The sequence below is a fragment of the Acartia tonsa genome, chromosome 9, assembly GCF_053477335.1.
Source record: "Acartia tonsa isolate MP-2025a chromosome 9, ASM5347733v1, whole genome shotgun sequence".
NCBI lineage: Eukaryota > Metazoa > Arthropoda > Copepoda > Calanoida > Acartiidae > Acartia > Acartia tonsa.
The window spans coordinates 35734148-35759542 of NC_137268.1; the positions used below are offsets into that span (position 1 = coordinate 35734148).

Sequence of the window (25395 nt, forward strand, 5' to 3'; positions counted from 1 at the left end):
AAATATCAGGTACAGCACAACAAACATCTAAATTGAATAATATGTTTAGGCTAAGATTTTAATGATATAAAATTAATGATAAAAAAAATACATTTTTGTTTGATTATTACCTAATAGGTACACAGTTAACAATTATTTGACCAGCTTTTCAGGTACACAGCTTGTAGTCTAAATATTGATTTCTTTAAGGACACAGTAACAAATTATTAAAAAGTTTATAAATGTTCTTTTAGGTAGGTACTATAGGTAGTTACCTTGATTCTTATGCAACCAAGCACTTCTTGCAATAAGATAGATTAATTTAATGCAGCTACACAATCTTTCATATGGCAGTCACATTCTAAATTAATAACAAAATTTGATAATTGATCAATTGAATTAAAAATTAAGGAATTTTTGTATTACATTTTTTTATAAGAAAGCTTACTTTTCATTTTCCTCCTTGGTCTTGAGCCAGCTATGGAACATGAGGTGGCTACACGGAGTTAAAAATTGAATTATCTTTCTGAAATGGTTTGATAAGTTTTAAAATTTTGCTTAATATTTTTTGTAATTTAAACAGAAAGAAAGAAAATATATAAAATAATTTTACTATAACATCTTCATGGTACAGGCAGGATTACAGGTACAGATGAATAGTTGACCAGGAGGGGTACTCGTTTTCTTTCCTTAACATTGAATTTTTAGGTTTGTGGCTTAGCCAGCACACTCCCGGGCAGAAAAATGAAAACGGCACTCCTCCATCGAAAGCTCCAAGACTAGTATGGGCAATGTCTAGATGTGACAGTTTACGGCCATCATCCAAATTCGACCATAATACAATTTTAATTTTATTTATAACAAGTTTATTTTAAAACATTTATCGGCTCATAAAATAACTATGGCATAAAATGATAAAAACTATAATAAAATCTTTAAGTATTTGGTAAAAGCTTATAAAAATAAAACAAACGATTAATATTCACTTTAATTCGAGGCAATATACTATAAAATTTGATAAAAAGCATCACTATATTGATAAAAAGCATTTAAACATATTTCAAGTAATTAACTGTTTAATGTTTCACTGTATAGTTGCAACTAAAATATTTGTTTACATACTGCATAATTGAACGCGGCATTCGCGCGTCTACGATCAACGACGACATTCACGTATAATTATTTTACGGGAATTTAATTATTTTCCGGGATTATTATGGAAAAAATAATAATTTTATGGTTTTATTTCGCTATTTTTATCACCAATAGCGTTCGGCTATTTAATTTGTTGTTATTAGAACGAGAACGACTTTTTTTCACTTTTTTAGAAAGCATACTTAGATCCGGCGGATTTTTTTTTTTCCATTTGTATTTATCACTTTATTTTTAAAATTGATATTTGTATTGTTTTTAGCGGATTTGTATGCAACTTGGTATTTTCCAAATTATTTGAATAATAAAAAAAACGTCGCCCTATTGTTTATTTTTCTTTTCACAAAAATTTCTTTTATGTCAATAAGGAATTATGAAAGACAAAAAACGCGATTTTTGAAAGCCTTATTGTTGTTCAAACTTTTCACAGGGACTTTAATTATACTTGATAAAATATTTTTCAATTTGCTTTGGTAATATTTTTCACAAGATTATTTTTTTTTTTTCATTTTAACGAACTTTGTAGAGTTTTTTTCGTATTATAAAACTTTGGGAAAGATAGATATTTTTCAGATAGTTTGAATAAGAAAGATATTTTTCAGATAGGTTTTAGTAATGAACACAAATATATAATGTTTATTTATGCAAATAATGTTTTTACTAATAAAACCTGTGTGTGTGTGCGGGTGATTTGTGACATTTGTCACTGGCTTCCGCACGTGTCCACCACTTCTATGTACTCGATGTTGATGGGTAGGGTCGGCTGGTTGTAGATGAACATCGCATCGGCTCTGGCTGCAGCTTTCTCCAGGATCTCTGTCAGCATTAACTCGTCCTCCGGGAGGATAACAGCTATATGCTTCACGGCTCTCCTGGTTGTTCTTGTGACAGCTTCTGATGAATTTCTGTATGAAACTTCAACTGCTCTGACATGACCATCCTTGGAAGGAAACACTTCAGTGATGATACCAAGCTTGAATGCTCTGTTATTTGCAAACCTTTCTCCTTCAACCTTGGTGAAAATAATGACGTCTCCTATGATTGGCTGTCTGACAGTTGTCCCATGATTCCGGCCTCTTGGTATGTAGTCAGTCAGCCGCTGATTATACCATACCTTCCACCAACCATTGTAGACTGCTTCCAACTGCTTCAACATCCGGGTCGGCTTGGAGATGGTGCAGGGTGTCATCAGAATGCGGTTGCTAGCTCGACCGTGCATCAGCCGCGCAGGTGTGATCAGATCAATGCTGTCTAATGACTCCGCCCGTCCGGCTAGACACAGTGGCATGTTGTTTAACTCGCTGCAAACATAAGCAAATGCAGATTCATAGTTTAGGATATCCAGTTTTAATCCATCGAAGGTGATATGAAACAGGCGCTTGATCTCTCCAATACTCCGCTCAACACATCCTTGATAATGATGTGCCCCAGTGGGGGCAACATCATGTTCAACACCAACCTGATATTTGCTGTCAAGAGTTCGTGTGATATCGCCAACACTAATCTCCATTTCCTTGCAGCCGCGCTTCAGCTGGCTGCCAGCATCAATATAGACCTTGTTTGGGACACAGTGTAGATAGCAGAATCTCATAAAAGCTGTCAGGAACGCATCTGTGTTGTACATTGTCATGACGTGTGCAGCAACTGCAGCTGTAGCTGGATCCTTAATTACTAAGCACCAAACTTTGACCTTTGCACGGTGATTGTGTTCGCAATGGGCGTCAAAGGGGCCACAAATGTCAATTTGGCAGTTGTAAAATGGCGGCGCCACAGTCGTCCGGCTTTCATGTATTTTGCCCATTTCTACCTGAACCTTTTTTGCAACTCTTCTCCTACAGGTCATGCACTTCTCACGCACCTCCTTCGCCAAGTCTCTCCCCTTCACAATGTAGGCCATGGTTCTGCTGTACAACAAGGTCTGGTTGACATTCCGGTGGTGTACCTTTTCTTGATGTACATATGTCATGATTGCATATGATATTGGCGAATAACGGTCCAGAATCGGTTTACAGAAGGATACAGGGCTCAGATCAGCAAAGATTTTACCTGGATCATGGATGTCATCACTGTCAACTAATCTGCCTGTATAGTGCAGGATCTTGTCAATTTCTTGTGCTCCCTCAAGGTCCTTGGGCTTACAAAACTGTTTTGCTTCGGCTGTACCCAGACGGAAATAATAATTTTCAGCCGCTGAAATTTCATCTGTTGTCAGACCATCTGTGATCACAGTTACACCAGGTAGATGGTTTGAGATCAACTTGTTACTATTTCTGGCGGCCAACCAGACAACAAATCTACGAAGTATTGCCAGGTATCTGACTGATTTGCGCCAGCCATACTTTACCGGATCAAGAATGTACTTAGAGAACTTGTACCTGGTTGCAATGGTGTCTTCCAAAGCAAGTGCTGTCATAGCTGTCTTGATCTCAGCTTTTGCTGCAGCTGCTTCCTCTCCAGATAACTTGATCTCTTCCGCACTTCTTGCCGGCCAGTCTGATTTAGGGAGCCGCATCCATGGCATCCCATTTTGCCAGCTGGAGTTCTCATCAATGTCTGAGGTAGTTGTGCCAGGTCGGGTTCCAGTATCTGCTAAATTGTTGGCGGACTCCACATGTCTCCACTGAGCTTTGTCGGAGAACCTTAACACTTCCACCACAATGTTTCTTACACCAATGCTCATTGGTCTGGTGTCACTGTTCAACCAGAACAGGACAATGGTGCTGTCAGAGAAGAAATACACATTCTCAATCTTGTTTTTAAAATTGTTGATGACTGAACGGCTCAGCGTGGCGCCAAGCACGGCTGCTCGCAGCTCTGCCCTTGGTATGGTCAGTCCAGTCACTATTTTGGATTTTGCTGCAACTAACCTGACCTGAATGGATCCATCAGAGGCGGTATAGCGTGCATGTTCACAGGCAACAGCAAGATCCTTGCTAGCATCAGTGGACACAAGAAGATCAACCTTGCCTGAATTAGCAGCTGCTCGTGGAAATTTGACTTCTGGCAGCTGTTGCATTGTGTCCAGATGGCTTACCCAGGTATCTAAGTAGCTTGCAGGCAATCCATCATCCCAATCAGTTCCAAGTCCAGTAATCACACTATAGTCACGCTTGAATTGAGCTGTGATTGGTGTTGCAAGTCCAATCGGGTCATAATTGGTAGCCATCTTGCTTAAGAGTGTTCTTTTGGTGAAATTCCTCTCCAGTGCAGCTCGTACATCACCTTCCACTGGTTCTGGCCGCTTGCCCCGGCGGGTCTTGCCAAAGTACAACGGTTTTGTTTCCAAGGTTAAGGCATCTTCCTCAGGTAACCATCTGTAGCCTAGCATACCTACTGACTTGCCATCTGCTGAAACAGACTCATCTGGCTTCTCACCTGACAGGACATATGACTTGACTTGCATTTTTGCCAGGCTTAGTGCAAAATTAAGACCTCCAACCTGTACAGCCCTTTCTTCAACAGAATCAGATGACTCAGAGGAATCATCAACATAGGTGTGCTCCTTCAGGACATCAGTGCCAGCCTTGTGTTCAGGAAACTTTGCTTCACAATATTCGGCTACCTGCTGTATTGCTTCTGTTGTCTGATTACCACTGCTCACTACACCATAGATCAACGTCTTCATGACTCTTTCTTCAACCTCCAGGTCAGGATTGCAGTCAGGATACCATAGGTAGCGGTGCCATTTGTAACATTTAGGCGTCAATGCTACATTGTTGTATGCCATCTTGATATCTGTGGCAAAGGCATGTGGTCCTGCACGGAAATTTATAAGCAGGTGGAGCAGCTTTTCAAGACGATTGCTGCCTTTAGCAAGTGTATCGTTCAGCGACTTGCCTGTGCGTGTGCCGCTGCTGGCATCAAAGACGCATCTGGTAGGTGTGCTCAACGACCCTTCCTTGGTTACTGTCCTCCATGGCAGGTAGTAGTAGGTTTCACTTGACTCAACCTCCTTCTTGATATCATCAGGTAGCTCGTCTATCCGGCAGCTGTACCCATTGTCAGCTAGTTTATTGTGACTCTTTAATACCTCCTGTTTTTGCTCTGGCTGTTGACGTAGCTTTCTCATCTGGCTCTGTAGGATTGCCATGGCAATGTGACGGTTCTGGCCTAAATTTTCTTCAGGGTCAATGACAAAGGGTAGGTCTGCTTCAACACGCTGTTGCTCTGGTAGGAATCTCACTGACTGCTGTATTATTTGGTCCTCCCGCTCTTCCTTCAGACTCTGGTGCTCAAGAGTAGCGCCTTTTTTACATATAGGGCAGCCACGGCACTTAACACATCTGTAAGGGGCTTCAGATCCAACATTTTCCAGGTCAAAGTATCTGCGCTCAACTACCTTAGCTTGATAAGCGTCTCCCTTCATATCATCAAAGGGACAGTCATCCTGTCTGTCATCTTCCACTGGGCCTTTCTCAATCATCCATCCATCCAGCATCCTTGTATCCGTAAAAGCCTGATACATTTTAACTTCATTACACAGGTAAGCAAAGGCACCCAGCTGTTGGATAGCAGCACCAGCATGTTGCCATGCTTCATGGGGACCTCCAAGTACACCTCTATGACCATGTTTACTTGCAAACATACTCTTGTAGAGACTTAAACCACTTGGCAGTGTAAACACAAGCTTTGGGAACAACCATGTATACTTGGATCCTAGCAGAATATCTACCTGGCCGCCGCCAACACTTCTAGGGACAGTAGGCAGCTCAGCCTTACCATGGTAGCTGTTTTGAATCTCTCTGTAAGGTTCATCAAGGTCCCATACAGGAAAGGAGGTGGTGACATCATTCATCATCATACCTGTGATGGCAGCTCTTCTGTATTTACCTTCATGTGGCTCTGCAAGCTTGAGATATACCATGACGTCACCATGGTCAAGTCTGATGGTCTGGCCACCAGCAACATTCAGGTAAGTTGGTCCAGGCCTTACCTCTACACCATCCAAATGTTTTGCACCTCTTGTGCTGATACAGGCACTTGAGCAGCCCGAGTCATAGAACAGGAGCAGGGGTGCTCCACTGTCCGCTTCCAACTCTTGCAACATAAAAATTGAGGGGGATTCAACATCAGGGTGAACATCAGGCGGCAGCTGTGCGTCACTATCAGCTTTGAACAGACTCTCTGCATGACTTGCCATGTTGAACAGCAGGTCCCCGTCAGGTAGTGGTTCTCCTACGGCCTTCCTGAAGTTGTCAAGCCGCTTCTTGTTTTCATCAATGTGCAGCGGGCAGCATAGGATGTGTCGCTGTGCTCGGTGGCGGCTGCGTGCACACTTACCAATGTTACAGAAATGATCCGTTCTGCAGTCATTTGCATGTTGGGACCACCACCCATCCATGTCTGCACTGTCAAACCCTGCATCCATGCGCAGGCACCTCATACAGCTCTTGGACATGGTTGCAGCCTTCATCCTTTCCTTGACCCTGGACTTGATATATTTGGGGCACATATACAGATGAGTATGGCTAGCTGAGCAGAGAGTACATTCTCTTGTTGCAGGTTTTGTACCTGGGCCCTTCTGCTCTAATGGCTTGGTGAGGGGCCTTGAGTCTGTACGTGCAGGTGTATTTTTTTCATAACCTTTGTTCTTGTCAGCTGCTAATATCACCTCTTTCTCCTTCTCTTTGTCCGGGCGTCGTCGTTGGCGGTCAGGTGGTGCTGCGGCGGTACGTTTACTCTTGTTGCCGTTGGTGGCATTGTACTCACTGACTTCGAAGGCCTTCAGGTTGATCTCCTCCTCTAAGAAGTCCAGCAGGATACCAAAACATTTGCCACTGTTCTGTATACCAACCTTGTTTGCATTGCAGATGTATCTTTTCAGCAATTCATCTGATTTGGCCTTCACACACATGTCTCTAACTTTTCTGTGCAGATTCAATCTGTAGAGCTCCTCCTCTGCACCCCAGCTAGGATCCATCTCTGCAGCAAACTTCTTCATCTTCAGAAGCACAGCTTGTACTTTGTACAGCCAGTCCAGTTGCTGTGATGGTTCCTTCCATGGCTGGCGTCCAACATCATCCAGCTCATCTAGGAACTTGTTGTAGATGTCAGGTACAGAACCAAATCGGGTCAACAGCTTCTTCCAACAGCTGTCAATAGATGTTTCTTGGCAGCATATAGTCTGAGGTGTACCCTGGAGACATTGATCAATCAATATTTTCAGCCGCTCAGCCTCTGTCAATCCAGGAATACTGCCAATATAAGCTTTGAATTCACGCTGAAATGAGAACATGTCTAACCCAGTGGTTCCATCAAACAGGGGCTTTGTGACACTTTTGGCGCGGTGTTCACTAGTTGAGCAGAGGGCCTTGAAACCAAAGATGATCTGCTGATCCTCTACCTGTGCCTTGGCAGCCTCAAGTTCAGCTTCCAGACTTGTTTGTGCATTGTGCAGCTGTGTAGCTTCATCATCCTTATCCAAGTCAGTTGCATCCTTGATGGCAATCTCCAATTTCTTGATGACATCACAACTGCGGGTTGTTGACTCCTTTAGCCGGTTCATCAGATCTGGCAGCTGGCTGTCAGAGGTCAGGTTGCTGTCTGTGATTGCATACAACTCTGACTCCAGATCAGTAGCTCTTGGGATTAGTGTTGTGACTGCATTTTCAACCCGTCTGTTCTTTGCATTTATCTGGGCATTGTTCAGGCGGGGGGCAGCTGCAGCAGCTGTGTTCTGTGGCTGGTTTTGTGCACCGTTACCTTGCTCATTACGGCGGGTTGCTAGGTGTGCTGTTAATCCAGTTATCATAGTACGAACGCGGTTGTGTGTATCCCTGGCAGCATCATTGCGGGCTTGGACAGTACCATCATTGCCTTCATACACATCAAAGACGGCTCGGGCTGAACGTAGGGTGGCAGCAGCATCATCAAGCTGTTTTAAAATAGCCTCTAGCCTCTCCACAGAGTGTGTACCTGGAGACCCAACAGCTGGCTCGAAGTCTTCAACCATTAGTTTCATCTCCACAACACTTATCTTAGCATCCTGCAGCCGCTGCGCCATCTCTGCAACGTTGTTTGTTTCAGCAGGGTAGAAAACAGATACAGTGTGGGTTTGTGCTGTAGTTGAGTTAGGGTTGTAATCTAAGTCCAACTCTTCTAATAATCGGTGGCAGCTGCGAGTAATTGGTGTTGCACCTGCCTCGTCAATAACTGCGTCCCTGTACGGCGAAAACGGTGTGCTTGGTCCGGTCTCACTGCTTGTTATTGGTTGCTGGGCTGGTAGAATTGGTTCTATACCAGCTAGAGACGGTGACGGCTGCGGCGGTTCCCCGGATAAGCTTACACGTCTGCCGGGAGATGTTGTGCTGTGTTCGAAGCTACCCCTTATACCTGTGAAGCCAGACCTGGGCCCTGAAGGTGGCTGTACGTCCGTTGACCACCTTTGTGTAGGGGGGGTACGAGGGATACGACTGCCGCCAGTAATTCCAGGCGGGCTGTGCACAACTCTGTTGGTTCGAGGTATTGTATAAGGCGGCGCTGGACGGCGGCGAGGTGGAAGTGTGACAGGCGGACCTAAAGCCTCTACTTCTTTCTGCGTAATTTTCATTGGCTGAATAATCGGGCCTACTCAATACTGGGCCAGTAAACAAGCACCAGTGGCGGGATATTAATTGCGTTGGTCTTACGACAGCCTTCTTAAGTTTATTGGCATGACATTAGCACTGCCGAATAACAAGTGGCACCACCTCTGTTGGGTGGGGCTAACGTATCCGCGGGCGGCGCTTTTATGGCCTGAGTCTGTCTTGCCTCCCGCCGAGACCAGTCTGTCCTTCTCTGTCAATAATAATACGAGCAATATAATAATATATTTTAATGCAGTGAAAGTTTATGTTTGAGTTGGAAACAGCCGCGAAGCTGAATCCTGCGGCAGAGATCCTCACGGATTTTCTGCGGCTAGGGCTTACCAAACCCTTACTGGCAGCGTTTGGCCTGCTGCTTCTCGTCCAGTTGTTTATCTTGGGACGTAAGATCCAATTTTTGACGTTGTTGAATTCAAGACGTCAGTCTTCAGTTTTGTAGATCCGCAGTCCTCAGTTTTGTGAATGTGCAACCTGGGAATTTGTAGGAGGGTTGCATCCGCCCTGCTTCAGCAGGCAGCTCCGGTGGACAAGGAACAGGCATGGTTAACATAGTCTGTGGACAGCATTTTAACTTTGAAATAGAAGAAGAACATCTCAGCTATGCTTTCACAAAACTAAAAAAGAATTTATGTTTTGTAAAAGGATAATATAAAAATTAAAATATAAAATTTTAAAAGAATAGATGATAAAATAAGTTTGTAAAGTATTACACTATAGAATAAACTTGGAGCTTAAAACATAAAATACATATACAATAATAAATTTACCTCTGGGGGTATATTAAGTTGCCTGGGTTGGTAATTTTACTCAAACACACTGCGCTCGTAATGACTAAAAAGGAAAAGAGCATGCAGTTATAAAAAAAAGAATTTTTTTTTAAAAATTAAATATTTTTTCTTTTCTTTTTTATCAAAATTTAACTATCTCTGGGTATTTGAATTTGAATTTTTCTTTATTAAATATTTACCAGAGAAGGGTAAGAAGGCTGCTATGCCAACATAAAATATCAGGTACAGCACAACAAACATCTAAATTGAATAATATGTTTAGGCTAAGATTTTAATGATATAAAATTAATGATAAAAAAAATACATTTTTGTTTGATTATTACCTAATAGGTACACAGTTAACAATTATTTGACCAGCTTTTCAGGTACACAGCTTGTAGTCTAAATATTGATTTCTTTAAGGACACAGTAACAAATTATTAAAAAGTTTATAAATGTTCTTTTAGGTAGGTACTATAGGTAGTTACCTTGATTCTTATGCAACCAAGCACTTCTTGCAATAAGATAGATTAATTTAATGCAGCTACACAATCTTTCATATGGCAGTCACATTCTAAATTAATAACAAAATTTGATAATTGATCAATTGAATTAAAAATTAAGGAATTTTTGTATTACATTTTTTTATAAGAAAGCTTACTTTTCATTTTCCTCCTTGGTCTTGAGCCAGCTATGGAACATGAGGGGGCTACACGGAGTTAAAAATTGAATTATCTTTCTGAAATGGTTTGATAAGTTTTAAAATTTTGCTTAATATTTTTTGTAATTTAAACAGAAAGAAAGAAAATATATAAAATAATTTTACTATAACATCTTCATGGTACAGGCAGGATTACAGGTACAGATGAATAGTTGACCAGGAGGGGTACTCGTTTTCTTTCCTTAACATTGAATTTTTAGGTTTGTGGCTTAGCCAGCACAGTAAATGCGAATGTCATTCTTAAAAAAAAATTGAATTGAAATAAATAGTGTACCAAAATAATGTTCCAAAAGACCGAGTGGGGTAGTCACAATTAAATTTGGAATAGGTATTTTTTTTTTAATTCAGAGATTTTTCAAATTTTCAAATATTTAAATTAAGCATAAAAAACATGTCAAAAAAATCAACAAAGACAAAAACCTAAAAAATCTTCCAAATTTCAAAATAATGTTCCAATGAGGATGTTTTATCCCCACTCAAAAAATCACTTTGGAACATTATAATAAGTGGGGTAAAAGTTTTTTAAGAATCAATATTACCAAATTTTGTACTTATCCCCACTGGTTATAATGTTCCAAACTGATTTTAGTGGGGTAAAATTTTTTTAAGAACCCACCTCTGTTTATGCACTCAGAACAGTTTTCTCTATTACAAATAAAATTAAGTTTAAGTTTTTTTTATTTGTAATATCTATAATTAAGTCTCCAAAATGTAAGAATGTCCTGTATTTTAGCGACGTTGCAACAAAATTACATGCAATTTTGCTTCGACTAATAGATTTATATTCCTATATAGTGGATATTATTATAGGGTGAAAATTGTTGTCAATTTAGGTTTCTAACATGAACATAATTTATTGGCCAGTTCCAGTAGTAATGGTAGGGGATGGGGTAAAGGGGGATGGATTTTAGCCATCTGAGAGTTTAACTTTATTAGAGGACATAATAATCTGGTGTAAGATCCAAGCAATAAGAAATCCAAATTACTTAGGCCCAGGAAGAGAGAAACAGCTGCAGACAAAAGTTGGATTCCTGTAGAACAAAGCTGACCGCTGCGTCATCTGAACTGGATGCTTGTAGGTCAGTGTCAGATGTACATACAGGGATCTTAAGGGATAAGACAATCGAGTATAAATTTATGTACATCCCAACTGTAACCAACAACTGAATTAATTCGAAGAAATATTTGGCAATTTCAGCTAATTTTTTCGTGGTTTTTATCTGCCCTCAAATGTTATTTCCGATTTATTTCGATTGTTGGTTAATGTTATACCTTTTTCCTGTATAGACTGTACATCTTCAATGATGATTAACAAAATTAGGCTTTATGTACTTTAAAATAGTTGATATTAATGCTAGGCGAATCATATATCGTAATTATATCCTTGTGCCTGGGAACTATATATAAAATATAACTAGCGGCTGCGCTCCTATCATCTGAGAGCTATGTATTTGAAGGACTAAAAAAGTAGAAAAATTAACCTAAAACTAAACTTAGTTATAAGAATTAAATAACCTTAACCATCCAGGGCCCTTATAGAAGCTTTTTTAACTCAATAGGTTAAGTAGTTATCAAAATCTTAACGTTCAGAAATCCCTACTACTTTATATAGTAGGATATAGTCCATGATCAATATTGATTAACGCTTATTTTGTTTACAATCTCTGGTTGAAACGTTTGAACACTCAACGTAATAAACCAACAAATCAAAATTCATTAAAGTCCCCAAAGTTGTCAAGCCAACGAATAACAAAACTTTGGGAACTATTTTAATAAACAGACATTTTCATCTCTCTTTATGACCTCATACATTTTAAAAATTCATAAATATATGTAATTTTAGTTTTTTCATAGGTTAAAATTAGCTGGTACAAATTCTGAATTAGAAACGATGAAATCCAAATTATCAGCTTGTATCACTGAGAAAGTTAGTCTTGAAACAGAACTAAGGTCAGCATTTAATTATTTAGTTTTTATTTTATGTATTCTTTTCAGTGAAGCCTTCTTTTATTAATGTTAAGAATGACAACATACATAAAAGGAAGGCTCAAAACTCGAGAAAGCTGAACAAATGAACATTCACACTGCCAGCATTTAAAGAGATATAAAGGGAGGCATTTTTCGCGATATTTTTGAAAAGACATGGCTTGTAGAGGAAAAGACACAGCTTGTAAGAGAAAAGACAGTGCTTGTTATCACAAAAATTGAAATGATTGCTGCCGGATGGACGCACTGACGCATTTTTCGTCATCAATGTGCTTATTTAGGTCTTTGCAAAAGGAAAATGAAGCAATAAAAGAATTTAAATCTGACCTGAGTTCAGTAAACGTAGAACTTCTCAAGGACAGCAGACTTGAAAACCAACAGTTAAGGTAAATTGTTTTTTAGATTCGCAGCTGATTCATATTTTATTTCTCTTTCTATTAGGCAATCAAATTATAGATCAAGAATTTAGATAAAGTTTAAATATTGATGTATAATCCAGAAAACTACCTGGCACAAGCGGTGGAAACCCTTTTTGTCTGCTAGAAAATTGTTTTCTGTTATTTTGTAAGGACTTGGCCTTGTTTATATTTTCGACGCTATTAGCTGATTTCAAAGAGCCAATACAAATTCGAGACAGGGTCCTCACAGGGTTACTTATAGCTCATGCCCCCTCTATTCTTTTACGTTAATGTCCAAAATATTTGCATAAAATATGTTTAGTGCGAAACTAAGCATGACACAAGAAGAGGTTTCAGAATTGAATGCTAAACTTACAATAGAAAAAGACAGGTACCCTTTTTTTGTTAAAATTTATGCATTTAAAAAAAAGGGGTATAGTTCCTTTCGTGTCAACGCCCCTTAAGGGGCGATTCTTCGTATTTTCACAGTAGCTTTTCTCATATTTCTAGTCCCTGTGGGGGGCTCTAACCCTACGGGGCCAATTGCCTTTGCCTGTGGAGCAATCACATAACCCAATATAACCTAACCTAACCTATTAAAAGCAATTTCAAAAATTCGACGAATCGCCCCTTAAGGGGCGTTGCCACGAAAGGGACTATACCCAAAAAAATCTTTTAGTTTTTCTCTAAAAATGAAATTATTCTATAATACAAATTATTGTTAAAACTAAAAAAATTGAATAAAATATGTCGGATGTCGAATTTAGGCCCCTCCCCATACCTTAAGTGCCCCTAGAGGCTTCTAGGGGGCGTATCCGCTAGTCATAGATAATTTGTTTAGGTGCCAAACACTAGAAGAGTCAGAAAAAGAATTAAAAAGGAAAATTTCCACAAACCAAAGAAAATGTAAACTGCTGGAAAAGAAAATTGTAAAACTAGAACATACATTGCAGGTAAAAACACAGCGTGCAGTACAGGCTGTCGCCTATTATCATGTATGCAAAAGGTTTGGGCCAGATACCCGGCCATTTTAAACATCCGGCCGGATTTCAAATAATGAAAATATCCGGATACCTAATATCAGGCTGGTTTCTAATGACGGATATCCGGTTATCCGGCCGGATATCCGGTAATTTGCTGGATATCCGTGGTTGGGCAGATATCAGGCCGGTTACCGGGTATCCGGCATTAGAAATCAGCCGGATATCCGTTATCCGTCCCAACCCTAATATGCAATATCTCGTATTTTTTATTTGCGATTCTGAAGATTTAATATTATTATTTCATGAGAAATATTTAGGAAGGATAGAGTAGGACAATAGAATTTAAAACTACTTCCTCTAAAATTCCTCCCAATAAGTTTAATCTAATCATTAATTTTTGGCCAATTGTCCTCGAATTAAACCTTGAGTTTGATAACGTATTGATTTAGGTGCCTATTCTCAAAGTGCCTAAAGAGCCCTAACCCCCCTTCACCTTTCCTGAATAAATTAAAAATAAGATAACATTTCCGTGCAGAGATGCGATGCTCTAACCCTAAAATAATAATCCCCCCTCCAACACTTATTTTTTATTTATTTTCAAATAAAGAGTGGGGAGTGGGGCTTTGTACGGGCAATTTGAGGGAAACCGCTTTAATTTATTAAGGAGAAAGAGGAAGAAATAAAGAACATGACTGAGAAACTATCATCAGATGAAACCAGAGAACTTGCTGAAAATAGATTACACGCGGACGACGACTTTTCAAATTTTGATCTTGGACTTGAGTCACTGCTGATAGCTCCTCTGGATATTATAAATCAACAAATTGATGACATTAATATTCTTCAGTCTTCAGGGTAAGTAATGTTTACAAGAGAGAGAGGGGACAATGGGCTGTTTATTACATTAGTCCCTAAAGTTTTTAAAAACATTTTCTAATTCGTTGACTACAACTTTGGGGACTTTAATTGAAATTTGATTGATTGGTTTATTAAGTTGAGTTTCCAAAGTTGTTAAGCTAACAAATAAAAAAGGTTATTATAAGACATTGGGGACCAGTGTAAAAAACAACCCATTGTCCCTCATTGGATTCGAATGAATTTTATAAAAAAAAAAATTTAAGCATTTTTACAAAATATAATTATTATCATAGAATAGACATAGGAATTTTCCCAAGCAAAGCTTTATCCTTAGAAAATTATGATAGAAAACCCTGCCCTTCATGCTAATAATGTAAGAGAGAGAGGGGACAATAGGTAGTTTATTACACTAGTCCCCAAAGTATTATGTATAATGTTTTCTTATTCGTTGACTTAACAACTTTAGTAAATTTTGATTGGTTAAATAAGATGAAAGTTCAAACGTTTCAACAACTAGTATTAATCCACAGAAGGGGTAATTTTGTATATTTAATTGGGGATTTATAATGTATATCTATTCATCGGCCATTGTCTAATCCCTTTTAGATCCCTGAATTGGTCGGATTGTTCATAGGAAAGAAACTTAATACAGACAGCATTTATTTATTAAATTGTGACCACTCTAGTTATTGATATTTTTTTTATTTCAGAGATGACATAGAAGACAATAATGAAGCTTCCACTGAAGTAGAAATGCAACAAGGTACAAATGTTTGTCTGTCTGTCTGTAATGCTTAGTTTTTGTAGCAAAGATACTCTATGTACATATGAGTATGTCGGTCCATAGGTTATACCAGAAAAGAACATAATACTTGGTGTGACTGTGTAGAGTGTGATGATATAGACTATCTACATAGTTTCCTTCATATATATTATTATTATTATAGATGTGTCCAGTAGTCCTGTACATAATACCTGGTGTGACTGTGTAGAGTGTGATGATATAGACTATCTACATAGTTTCCTTCATATATATTATTATTATTATAGATGTGTCCAGTAGTCCTGTACATAATACCTGGTGTGACTGTGTAGAGTGTGATGATATAGACTATCTACATAGTTTCCTTCATAGATATTATTATTATAGATGTGTCTAGTAGTCCTGTACATAATACTTGGTGTAACTGTGTAGAGTGTGATGATATAGACTATCTACATGGTTTCCTTCATATATATTATTATTATTATAGATGTGTCTAGTAGTCCTGTACATAATACCTGGTGTGACTGTGTAGAGTGTGATGATATAGACTATCTACATAGTTTCTATCATAGATATTATTATTATAGATGTGTCCAGTAGTCCTGTACATAATACCTGGTGTGACTGTGTAGAGTGTGATGATATAGACTATCTACATAGTTTCCTTCATATATATTATTATTATTATAGATGTGTCCAGTAGTCCTGTACATAATACCTGGTGTGACTGTGTAGAGTGTGATGATATAGACTATCTTCATGGTTTCTATCATAGATATTATTATTATTATAGATGTGTCCAGTAGTCCTGTACATAATACCTGGTGTGACTGTGTAGAGTGTGATGATATAGACTATCTACATGGTTTCCATCATAGATATTATTATTATTATAGATGTGTCCAGTAGTCCTGTACATAATACCTGGTGTGACTGTGTAGAGTGTGATGATATAGACTATCTTCATGGTTTCCATCATAGATATTATTATTATAGATGTGTCCAGTAGTCCTGTACATAATACCTGGTGTGACTGTGTAGAGTGTGATGATATAGACTATCTACATGGTTTCCATCATAGATATTATTATTATAGATGTGTCCAGTAGTCCTGTACATAATACCTGGTGTGACTGTGTAGAGTGTGATGATATAGACTATCTACATGGTTTCTATCATAGATATTATTATTATTATAGATGTGTCCAGTAGTCCTGTACATAATACCTGGTGTGACTGTGTAGAGTGTGATGATATAGACTATCTACATAGTTTCCTTCATAGATATTATTATTATAGATGTGTCCAGTAGTCCTTTACATAATACCTGGTGTGACTGTGTAGAGTGTGATGATATAGACTATCTACATAGTTTCCTTCATAGATATTATTATTATTATAGATGTGTCCAGTAGTCCTTTACATAATACCTGGTGTGACTGTGTAGAGTGTGATGATATAGACTATCTACATGGTTTCTATCATAGATATTATTATTATTATAGATGTGTCCAGTAGTCCTGTACATAATACCTGGTGTGACTGTGTAGAGTATGATGATATAGACTATCTACATAGTTTCCTTCATAGATATTATTATTATAGATGTGTCCAGTAGTCCTTTACATAATACCTGGTGTGACTGTGTAGAGTGTGATGATATAGACTATCTACATAGTTTCCTTCATAGATATTATTATTATTATAGATGTGTCCAGTAGTCCTTTACATAATACCTGGTGTGACTGTGTAGAGTGTGATGATATAGACTATCTACATAGTTTCCTTCATAGATATTATTATTATTATAGATGTGTCCAGTAGTCCTTTACATAATACCTGGTGTGACTGTGTAGAGTGTGATGATATAGACTATCTTCATGGTTTCCTTCATAGATATTATTATTATAGATGTGTCCAGTAGTACTTTACATAATACCTGGTGTGACTGTGTAGAGTGTGATGATATAGACTATCTACATGGTTTCTATCATAGATATTATTATTATTATAGATGTGTCCAGTAGTCCTGTACATAATACCTGGTGTGACTGTGTAGAGTATGATGATATAGACTATATACATAGTTTCTATCATAGATAATATTATTATAGATGTGTCCAGTAGTCCTGTACATAATACCTGGTGTGACTGTGTAGAGTGTGATGATATAGACTATCTACATGGTTTCTATCATAGATATTATTATTATTATAGATGTGTCCAGTAGTCCTGTACATAATACCTGGTGTGACTGTGTAGAGTATGATGATATAGACTATCTTCATGGTTTCCTTCATAGATATTATTATTATAGATGTGTCCAGTAGTCCTGTACATAATACCTGGTGTGACTGTGTAGAGTGTGATGATATAGACTATCTACATAGTTTCTATCATAGATATTATTATTATAGATGTGTCTAGTAGTCCTGTACATAATACCTGGTGTGACTGTGTAGAGTGTGATGATATAGACTATCTTCATAGTTTCTATCATAGATATTATTATTATTATAGATGTGTCCAGTAGTCCTGTACATAATACCTGGTGTGACTGTGTAGAGTGTGATGATATAGACTATTTACATAGTTTCCATCATAGATATTATTATTATAGATGTGTCCAGTAGTCCTGTACATAATACCTGGTGTGACTGTGTAGAGTGTGATGATATAGACTATCTTCATAGTTTCTATCATAGATATTATTATTATTATAGATGTGTCCAGTAGTCCTGTACATAATACCTGGTGTGACTGTGTAGAGTGTGATGATATAGACTATTTACATAGTTTCCATCATAGATATTATTATTATAGATGTGTCCAGTAGTCCTGTACATAATACCTGGTGTGACTGTGTAGAGTGTGATGATATAGACTATCTTCATGGTTTCCTTCATAGATATTATTATTATAGATGTGTCCAGTAGTCCTGTACATAATACCTGGTGTGACTGTGTAGAGTGTGATGATATAGACTATCTACATAGTTTCTATCATAGATATTATTATTATAGATGTGTCCAGTAGTCCTGTACATAATACTTGGTGTGACTGTAGAGTGTGATGATATAGACTATCTACATAGTTTCTATCATAGATATTATTATTATTATAGATGTGTCCAGTAGTCCTGTACATAATACCTGGTGTGACTGTGTAGAGTGTGATGATATAGACTATCTACATAGTTTCCTTCATAGATATTATTATTATTATAGATGTGTCCAGTAGTCCTGTACATAATACCTGGTGTGACTGTGTAGAGTGTGATGATATAGACTATCTACATAGTTTCTATCATAGATATTATTATTATAGATGTGTCTAGTAGTCCTGTACATAATACCTGGTGTGACTGTGTAGAGTGTGATGATATAGACTATCTTCATAGTTTCCATCATATATATTATTATTATTATAGATGTGTCCAGTAGTCCTGTACATAATACCTGGTGTGACTGTGTAGAGTGTGATGATATAGACTATCATCATAGTTTCTATCATAGATATTATTATTATTATAGATGTGTCCAGTAGTCCTGTACATAATACCTGGTGTGACTGTGTAGAGTGTGATGATATAGACTATCTACATAGTTTCCTTCATAGATATTATTATTATTATTATAGATGTGTCCAGTAGTCCTGTACATAATACCTGGTGTGACTGTGTAGAGTGTGATGATATAGACTATCTTCATAGTTTCTATCATAGATATTATTATTATTATAGATGTGTCCAGTAGTCCTGTACATAATACCTGGTGTGACTGTGTAGAGTGTGATGATATAGACTATCTACATAGTTTCTATCATAGATATTATTATTATAGATGTGTCTAGTAGTCCTGTACATAATACCTGGTGTGACTGTGTAGAGTGTGATGATATAGACTATCTTCATAGTTTCCATCATATATATTATTATTATTATAGATGTGTCCAGTAGTCCTGTACATAATACCTGGTGTGACTGTGTAGAGTGTGATGATATAGACTATCTTCATAGTTTCTATCATAGATATTATTATTATTATAGATGTGTCCAGTAGTCCTGTACATAATACCTGGTGTGACTGTGTAGAGTGTGATGATATAGACTATCTACATAGTTTCCTTCATAGATATTATTATTATTATTATAGATGTGTCCAGTAGTCCTGTACATAATACCTGGTGTGACTGTGTAGAGTGTGATGATATAGACTATCTTCATAGTTTCTATCATAGATATTATTATTATTATAGATGTGTCCAGTAGTCCTGTACATAATACCTGGTGTGACTGTGTAGAGTGTGATGATATAGACTATCTACATAGTTTCTATCATAGATATTATTATTATTATAGATGTGTTTAGTAGTCCTGTACATAATACCTGGTGTGACTGTGTAGAGTGTGATGATATAGACTATCTACATAGTTTCTATCATAGATATTATTATTATAGATGTGTCCAGTAGTCCTGTACATAATACCTGGTGTGACTGTGTAGAGTGTGATGATATAGACTATCTACATAGTTTCCTTCATAGATATTATTATTATAGATGTGTCCAGTAGTCCTGTACATAATACCTGGTGTGACTGTGTAGAGTGTGATGATATAGACTATCTACATAGTTTCTATCATAGATATTATTATTATAGATGTGTCTAGTAGTCCTGTACATAATACTTGGTGTGACTGTAGAGTGTGATGATATAGACTATCTACATGGTTTCCATCATAGATATTATTATTATTATAGATGTGTCCAGTAGTCCTGTACATAATACCTGGTGTGACTGTGTAGAGTGTGATGATATAGACTATCTACATAGTTTCTATCATAGATATTATTATTATAGATGTGTCTAGTAGTCCTGTACATAATACTTGGTGTGACTGTAGAGTGTGATGATATAGACTATCTACATAGTTTCTATCATAGATATTATTATTATTATAGATGTGTCCAGTAGTCCTGTACATAATACCTGGTGTGACTGTGTAAGGTGTGATGATATAGACTATCTAAATATTTTCTATCATAGATATTATTATTATAGATGTGTCTAGTAGTCCTGTACATAATACCTGGTGTGACTGTGTAGAGTGTGATGATATAGACTATCTACATAGTTTCCTTCATAGATATTATTATTATAGATGTGTCTAGTAGTCCTGTACATAATACCTGGTGTGACTGTGTAGAGTGTGATGATATAGACTATCTACATAGTTTCCTTCATAGATATTATTATTATAGATGTGTCTAGTAGTCCTGTACATAATACCTGGTGTGACTGTGTAGAGTATGATGATATAGACTATCTTCATAGTTTCCATCATATATATTATTATTATTATAGATGTGTCCAGTAGTCCTGTACATAATACCTGGTGTGACTGTGTAGAGTGTGATGATATAGACTATCTACATAGTTTCCTTCATAGATATTATTATTATTATAGATGTGTCCAGTAGTCCTTTACATAATACCTGGTGTGACTGTGTAGAGTGTGATGATATAGACTATCTACATAGTTTCCTTCATAGATATTATTATTATAGATGTGTCTAGTAGTCCTGTACATAATACCTGGTGTGACTGTGTAGAGTGTGATGATATAGACTATCTACATAGTTTCTATCATAGATATTATTATTATAGATGTGTCCAGTAGTACTTTACATAATACCTGGTGTGACTGTGTAGAGTGTGATGATATAGACTATCTACATAGTTTCTATCATAGATATTATTATTATAGATGTGTCCAGTAGTCCTGTACATAATACCTGGTGTGACTGTGTAGAGTGTGATGATATAGACTATCTACATAGTTTCTATCATAGATATTATTATTATAGATGTGTCTAGTAGTCCTGTACATAATACTTGGTGTAACTGTAGAGTGTGATGATATAGACTATTTACATAGTTTCCTTCATAGATATTATTATTATTATTATAGATGTGTCCAGTAGTCCTGTACATAATACCTGGTGTGACTGTGTAGAGTGTGATGATATAGACTATCTACATGGTTTCCTTCATGGACAACCTTATGGAATCAAGTAAGTTCTTTTTCAGTATGAATTTGAAATCGATTAATATTCGCTTGATTAGAACCGGTTCTCAGCCATACTGAAAATCATGTATAGCATCATATTACAGACAATTTCCCATGAATATTAAAATAAAATTCGTAAGATCAATATCTGTTTTGGTAGCCAGGTACTTTTGCCCCTCGAAGCTAACAAAACTGGTTTTAATCTTATAATTTTTCATTAAAATATCCGTGGAAAGCTGTCTATAATACGAAGTGATAAATACGTATTTTCGCTTCATTACATACAGACATCCTATTTTTTTTATAAGGATAACCTGCAGTAAAATTATGTGGTTTTGAAAATATGATATAGGTACATTTAGTGGAAATGATTGCACGCACGCACGCAGTTATTTGGAAAATTGTAATTGATACTTCAATAATTTTAACCTTTTAAAGCGAATAGATTTTCCAGTATTGCTTCGAAACCAATTAATATCTGCTAGATTAGAACCAGTTCTCAGCCATTGTATTACAAACAATTTTTCATGAATATTAAAATGAAAAACATAAAAATATTACCAGTTAGTCTTAGTCTTAGTCTTGGCCTCTGGCTCCTCGGGACTACCCAGCTGGTTTAATGTTATCATTTTTTATTTTAATATCCGCTGAAAGCTGTCTATCTATAAATAACTATTATCGTTCACAGTCTGATCACTTAAATTCCGTAGGGCAAAGCCACTTGTCATTTATCATTAATCCTTTTACACCCTTATAATAAAGTAACAGCATGTCTATTTGTCTGTCTGTGTGTACCGAAGGAAAAATGCTAACCGCTGAACCGATCGGGCTCTCCCTAACAGGTTAGATTCTCATAGGTCCCGGTTTATAACTATTTTGGGGGAGGGTACCACCAACCTCCCGAGAGGTCACAAAAAAATCGTAGACATGAACGCAACATAACGAGGTATCGTAGATACTTGAACCAAAATTTAGATTGCCTCTAGGGGCGTAGCCACTAGTATTATATAAAGTAGTAAGGTTTTTTTTGGCTGTAGCTTGACATTTCGCTAACTACTAAATCGATTAAGTTCTCTATTTTATGAATCTTCGCATTGATCCTGGGATGGTTTAGGCTATTTTTCTGCTTACCCAACCCCTTCGTATTCAGTGCTCCTAGATGCTAGGTGCGCAACCGCTAGTAATCAATAAACAAACATTCTTTACCTAGAGAAATGATGGAGAGTCTGAATAACCCATCCAAAACACCTGCGTATTTTCTTCATGAACACGATGAAGATCCAGGTATTTATAATACAAAATAATACGATGTCTGTTTGTCCTTGAAGATTTTGTAACTGCTAAAGGGAATGATGGTTTTAACCTATTTTTAATTTTTTTTTTGGGGGGGGGCGGGGTGGAATACAAGCCACCTGAAAAATCGTCTCTCCCCCATTATTTGAATATTTTACAGATTATGATATTAGGTAATGGTTTATTTATTACTAGAAGATTCACCCTTAGAGGCCTCTAGGGAAAATTGAAGTGGGAGGCAAGTTGAAATCCCCCCCCTCCCAATTTTCTATTTAGTTTTAAGATTAAGTAGTAAAAAATTGTATTGTCCACTAAAAAAGTTATAAACTTTCCAAGAACCCATAATGCTACAATGTTAAGGAGAACCATATCGGTGTAGCGGTTACAGAGATATTCTGTTTCTTTTACATAAAGATTTCTTTAATTTAAGAGAGCTGTCCAATGGATGACAACCATGAAATAGAAGAGAATGAAACAATTAATCTTGATGATGATTCCAGTGATGACAACATACAGTTTTCAGAAGATGAAATAGAATTAGTTACAGAGGATCTTCAAATCGTTGGGGTCTCAAAATATAAACATTAGTCAACAAGGGTGAGGTAGGTTTCGCAGAATTTGGTAAAGGTGTGAGTTTTAAGACTTTGAAAGAGGAGTAGAACTCTAAAATTTGGCATGGCAGTTCCTTTAGTGTGGTATAACGTGGATTTGTTGCCGAACCGCCGCTCCCGCTGAAAACGTCCGATTTTTTTTCACGTTTTTTCGCCAAATTTGTCAATTTTGAACCATTTGAGACCAACTTTTTTCTATAAAATTTTCTCCTGTATTTTCTCCTGACATGTTTTTAATATTAAAATCCAAAAAATTACAAGAGCCCGGGCAAATAAAAGGTCAACTTTTAGAAAATAATAAATTTGTCTTAAATGATTCAAATTTGTGTAATTTATCGAGAAAAGCAAAAACAAATTTGGTGGGACATACTGGTTTTCGGCGATAGCGGCGGTTTTGACGCCGTTTCTTTACAGTTCTTTAATTTAATATATTAGAGCAACTGCCATACAAAATTTTAAAGTTCTCCTATTTTAAACTCTTAAGACTCACACATTTACGGAATTCGGCGAAAGATGCCTTCCCCTTTATATAACACTAGCGGCTTCGCCCCTAGCCTCTAGGGGCTTTTTCCCCAAGAGGTGTTAAAATTTTTTTTGGCGAAATACGTAAAGGAAATCTTCTACAAAAAAAAAATGTGGGGGGTATTTTTTGTTTTTGGGGGGGTTGGGGGTGTCCCACCCCCCAAGAAAATAGCCTAAAACCACCACAGGACCAGTAGGTATATTCCCTGAAGAGTAGAATCCGATCGGTTCAGTAGTAACCGAGATCTTAAGGGACAGACAGACAGACGGACAGACATCATTCTACTTTGTATTATAGATTTGTTAGCAAGCATCTCTTGTCTGATGGTTTGGGGCTATATTTCTATCAACCTCCCACCCCCTCGAATACTGTTATTATATTTATTTTTGTAAAAACCAAACTTACCTTTATACATATTTATTTTTATAGAATCTGTGATTTTTTTGTTTAATCTGTAAATAAAATGACTTTGTTTTAAAAGAGATTCTTCATTGATTTTTATTTTTTTACTCCTCGGGAGAAAAATAGTAAGGGGGGGGGGGTGAAATATTTTTTGGATCTTGTGCAAAATATAAACCCTCTGATAATAAGGTAATATCAACATAATTTACTACTTTTTGCATCCTAACTAATGTAAAACGGGCGAATAACTTGTCTAATTTTAAAAATAAGCCTTAACAATGAAAATAAGAAAAAAAGTTCTTGCTTTTTTCTATGATTTAAACAAAATACGTGATAACTACTGTTTGGAATAAGACAACTTTCTTATTTTCTCTCTTTACTACCGGCTACGCCCCTAGGGGCACTTGAGGAGGGGGGAGTCGAATTTGATAAACCAATTTTTTATTTTAGATTTTTTTTTTTGGGGGGGGGGTGTCCCCCCTCCTTTTTATTTTAGTTAAAAATAGAGAAATTTATTTTTTGGGGGGGGGATTTTTATTTTTTGGTGGGGTTGGGGGTGTCCCACCTCCCAAGAAAATAGTTATAAACCTTCCCGGGACCTATGAAAAGCTACCCTGTTAAGGAGAACCCGATCGGTTTAGTGGTTAGCGAGATCCTTTGGTACAAACAAACACACAGACACACAAACATCCTGTTACTTTAGTATAAGGATTTCATAGATATACAAACAAAATCAGTTTATTTTAAATGCGATTAAAATCTATATGTCTTCGATGTTCTGACACTTTCCTTAATCAAGAGACACGTTTATTCAGCAATTAAAAGGCTGCTTGTCTGTTGGGTTTTATTATAGAAATACTTAGGTAAATAAAACAAACAAGGATGACAACATCCATAAAAGCGAAGCTCTAAAACGGACAAACAAGCTTCAACACCTGTAGAGTGTCAGAACTGAATAATCAGAATATAAAAAAATAAATGTCATAACAAAATTAGAAGTAAATCTGTTGAAAAATTGCGTAAATACAGGATATTGTCTTACATACTTACATTTTTCAGGAATCACTTATAGAAAAGTTTCTCTAATAACATTGTATTTTGTTTTCCTAGAAATCAGTATTACAAAAAAATAGATCAATCGAATAATTATATCACATAAAAATTTGTTGTCAAAAAAAGTTAAAAATTGACATGTTAAAATTTGACATATGCTTAACCTGGTAACGATTATTGAGTTGCTATGCTCTCTAAATCGTACCTAACTGTTAGAGAAATCAAAATGCAAAGTTGGATATCGATAGG

General features: G+C 36.8%; 1 protein-coding gene and 1 long non-coding RNA gene across 4 annotated transcripts in view; one reads left to right on the forward strand and one right to left on the reverse strand.

Moving 5' to 3' along the window:
* Positions 1 to 24171, forward strand: part of LOC145327673 (uncharacterized) — a 107928-nt gene extending 83757 nt beyond the window's left edge. The window contains exons 5-14 of the mRNA XM_080171232.1: positions 11193 to 11281; positions 12057 to 12152; positions 12470 to 12574; positions 12909 to 12977; positions 13428 to 13539; positions 14234 to 14424; positions 15138 to 15190; positions 21166 to 21268; positions 22475 to 22548; positions 22988 to 24171. Of these exons, the coding sequence (XP_080027358.1) occupies positions 11193 to 11281; positions 12057 to 12152; positions 12470 to 12574; positions 12909 to 12977; positions 13428 to 13539; positions 14234 to 14424; positions 15138 to 15190; positions 21166 to 21268; positions 22475 to 22548; positions 22988 to 23145 (1050 nt within the window). The 3' untranslated portion in view covers positions 23146 to 24171. The remainder of the gene's footprint in view (positions 1 to 11192; positions 11282 to 12056; positions 12153 to 12469; positions 12575 to 12908; positions 12978 to 13427; positions 13540 to 14233; positions 14425 to 15137; positions 15191 to 21165; positions 21269 to 22474; positions 22549 to 22987) is intronic.
* LOC145327675 (uncharacterized) lies at positions 9182 to 10187 on the reverse strand. 3 transcript variants are annotated; one of them, XR_013882218.1, is made up of 6 exons: positions 10143 to 10187; positions 9970 to 10055; positions 9826 to 9883; positions 9682 to 9742; positions 9482 to 9545; positions 9182 to 9328 (listed from the first exon to the last, which is right to left on the reverse strand). It is a non-coding gene; the product is annotated as an uncharacterized LOC145327675 (long non-coding RNA). The 3 variants fall into 3 exon arrangements; XR_013882217.1 differs by having other exon boundaries at positions 9826 to 10055; XR_013882216.1 differs by lacking the exon at positions 10143 to 10187 and having other exon boundaries at positions 9826 to 10134.
* Positions 24172 to 25395: the final 1224 nt, after the last annotated feature.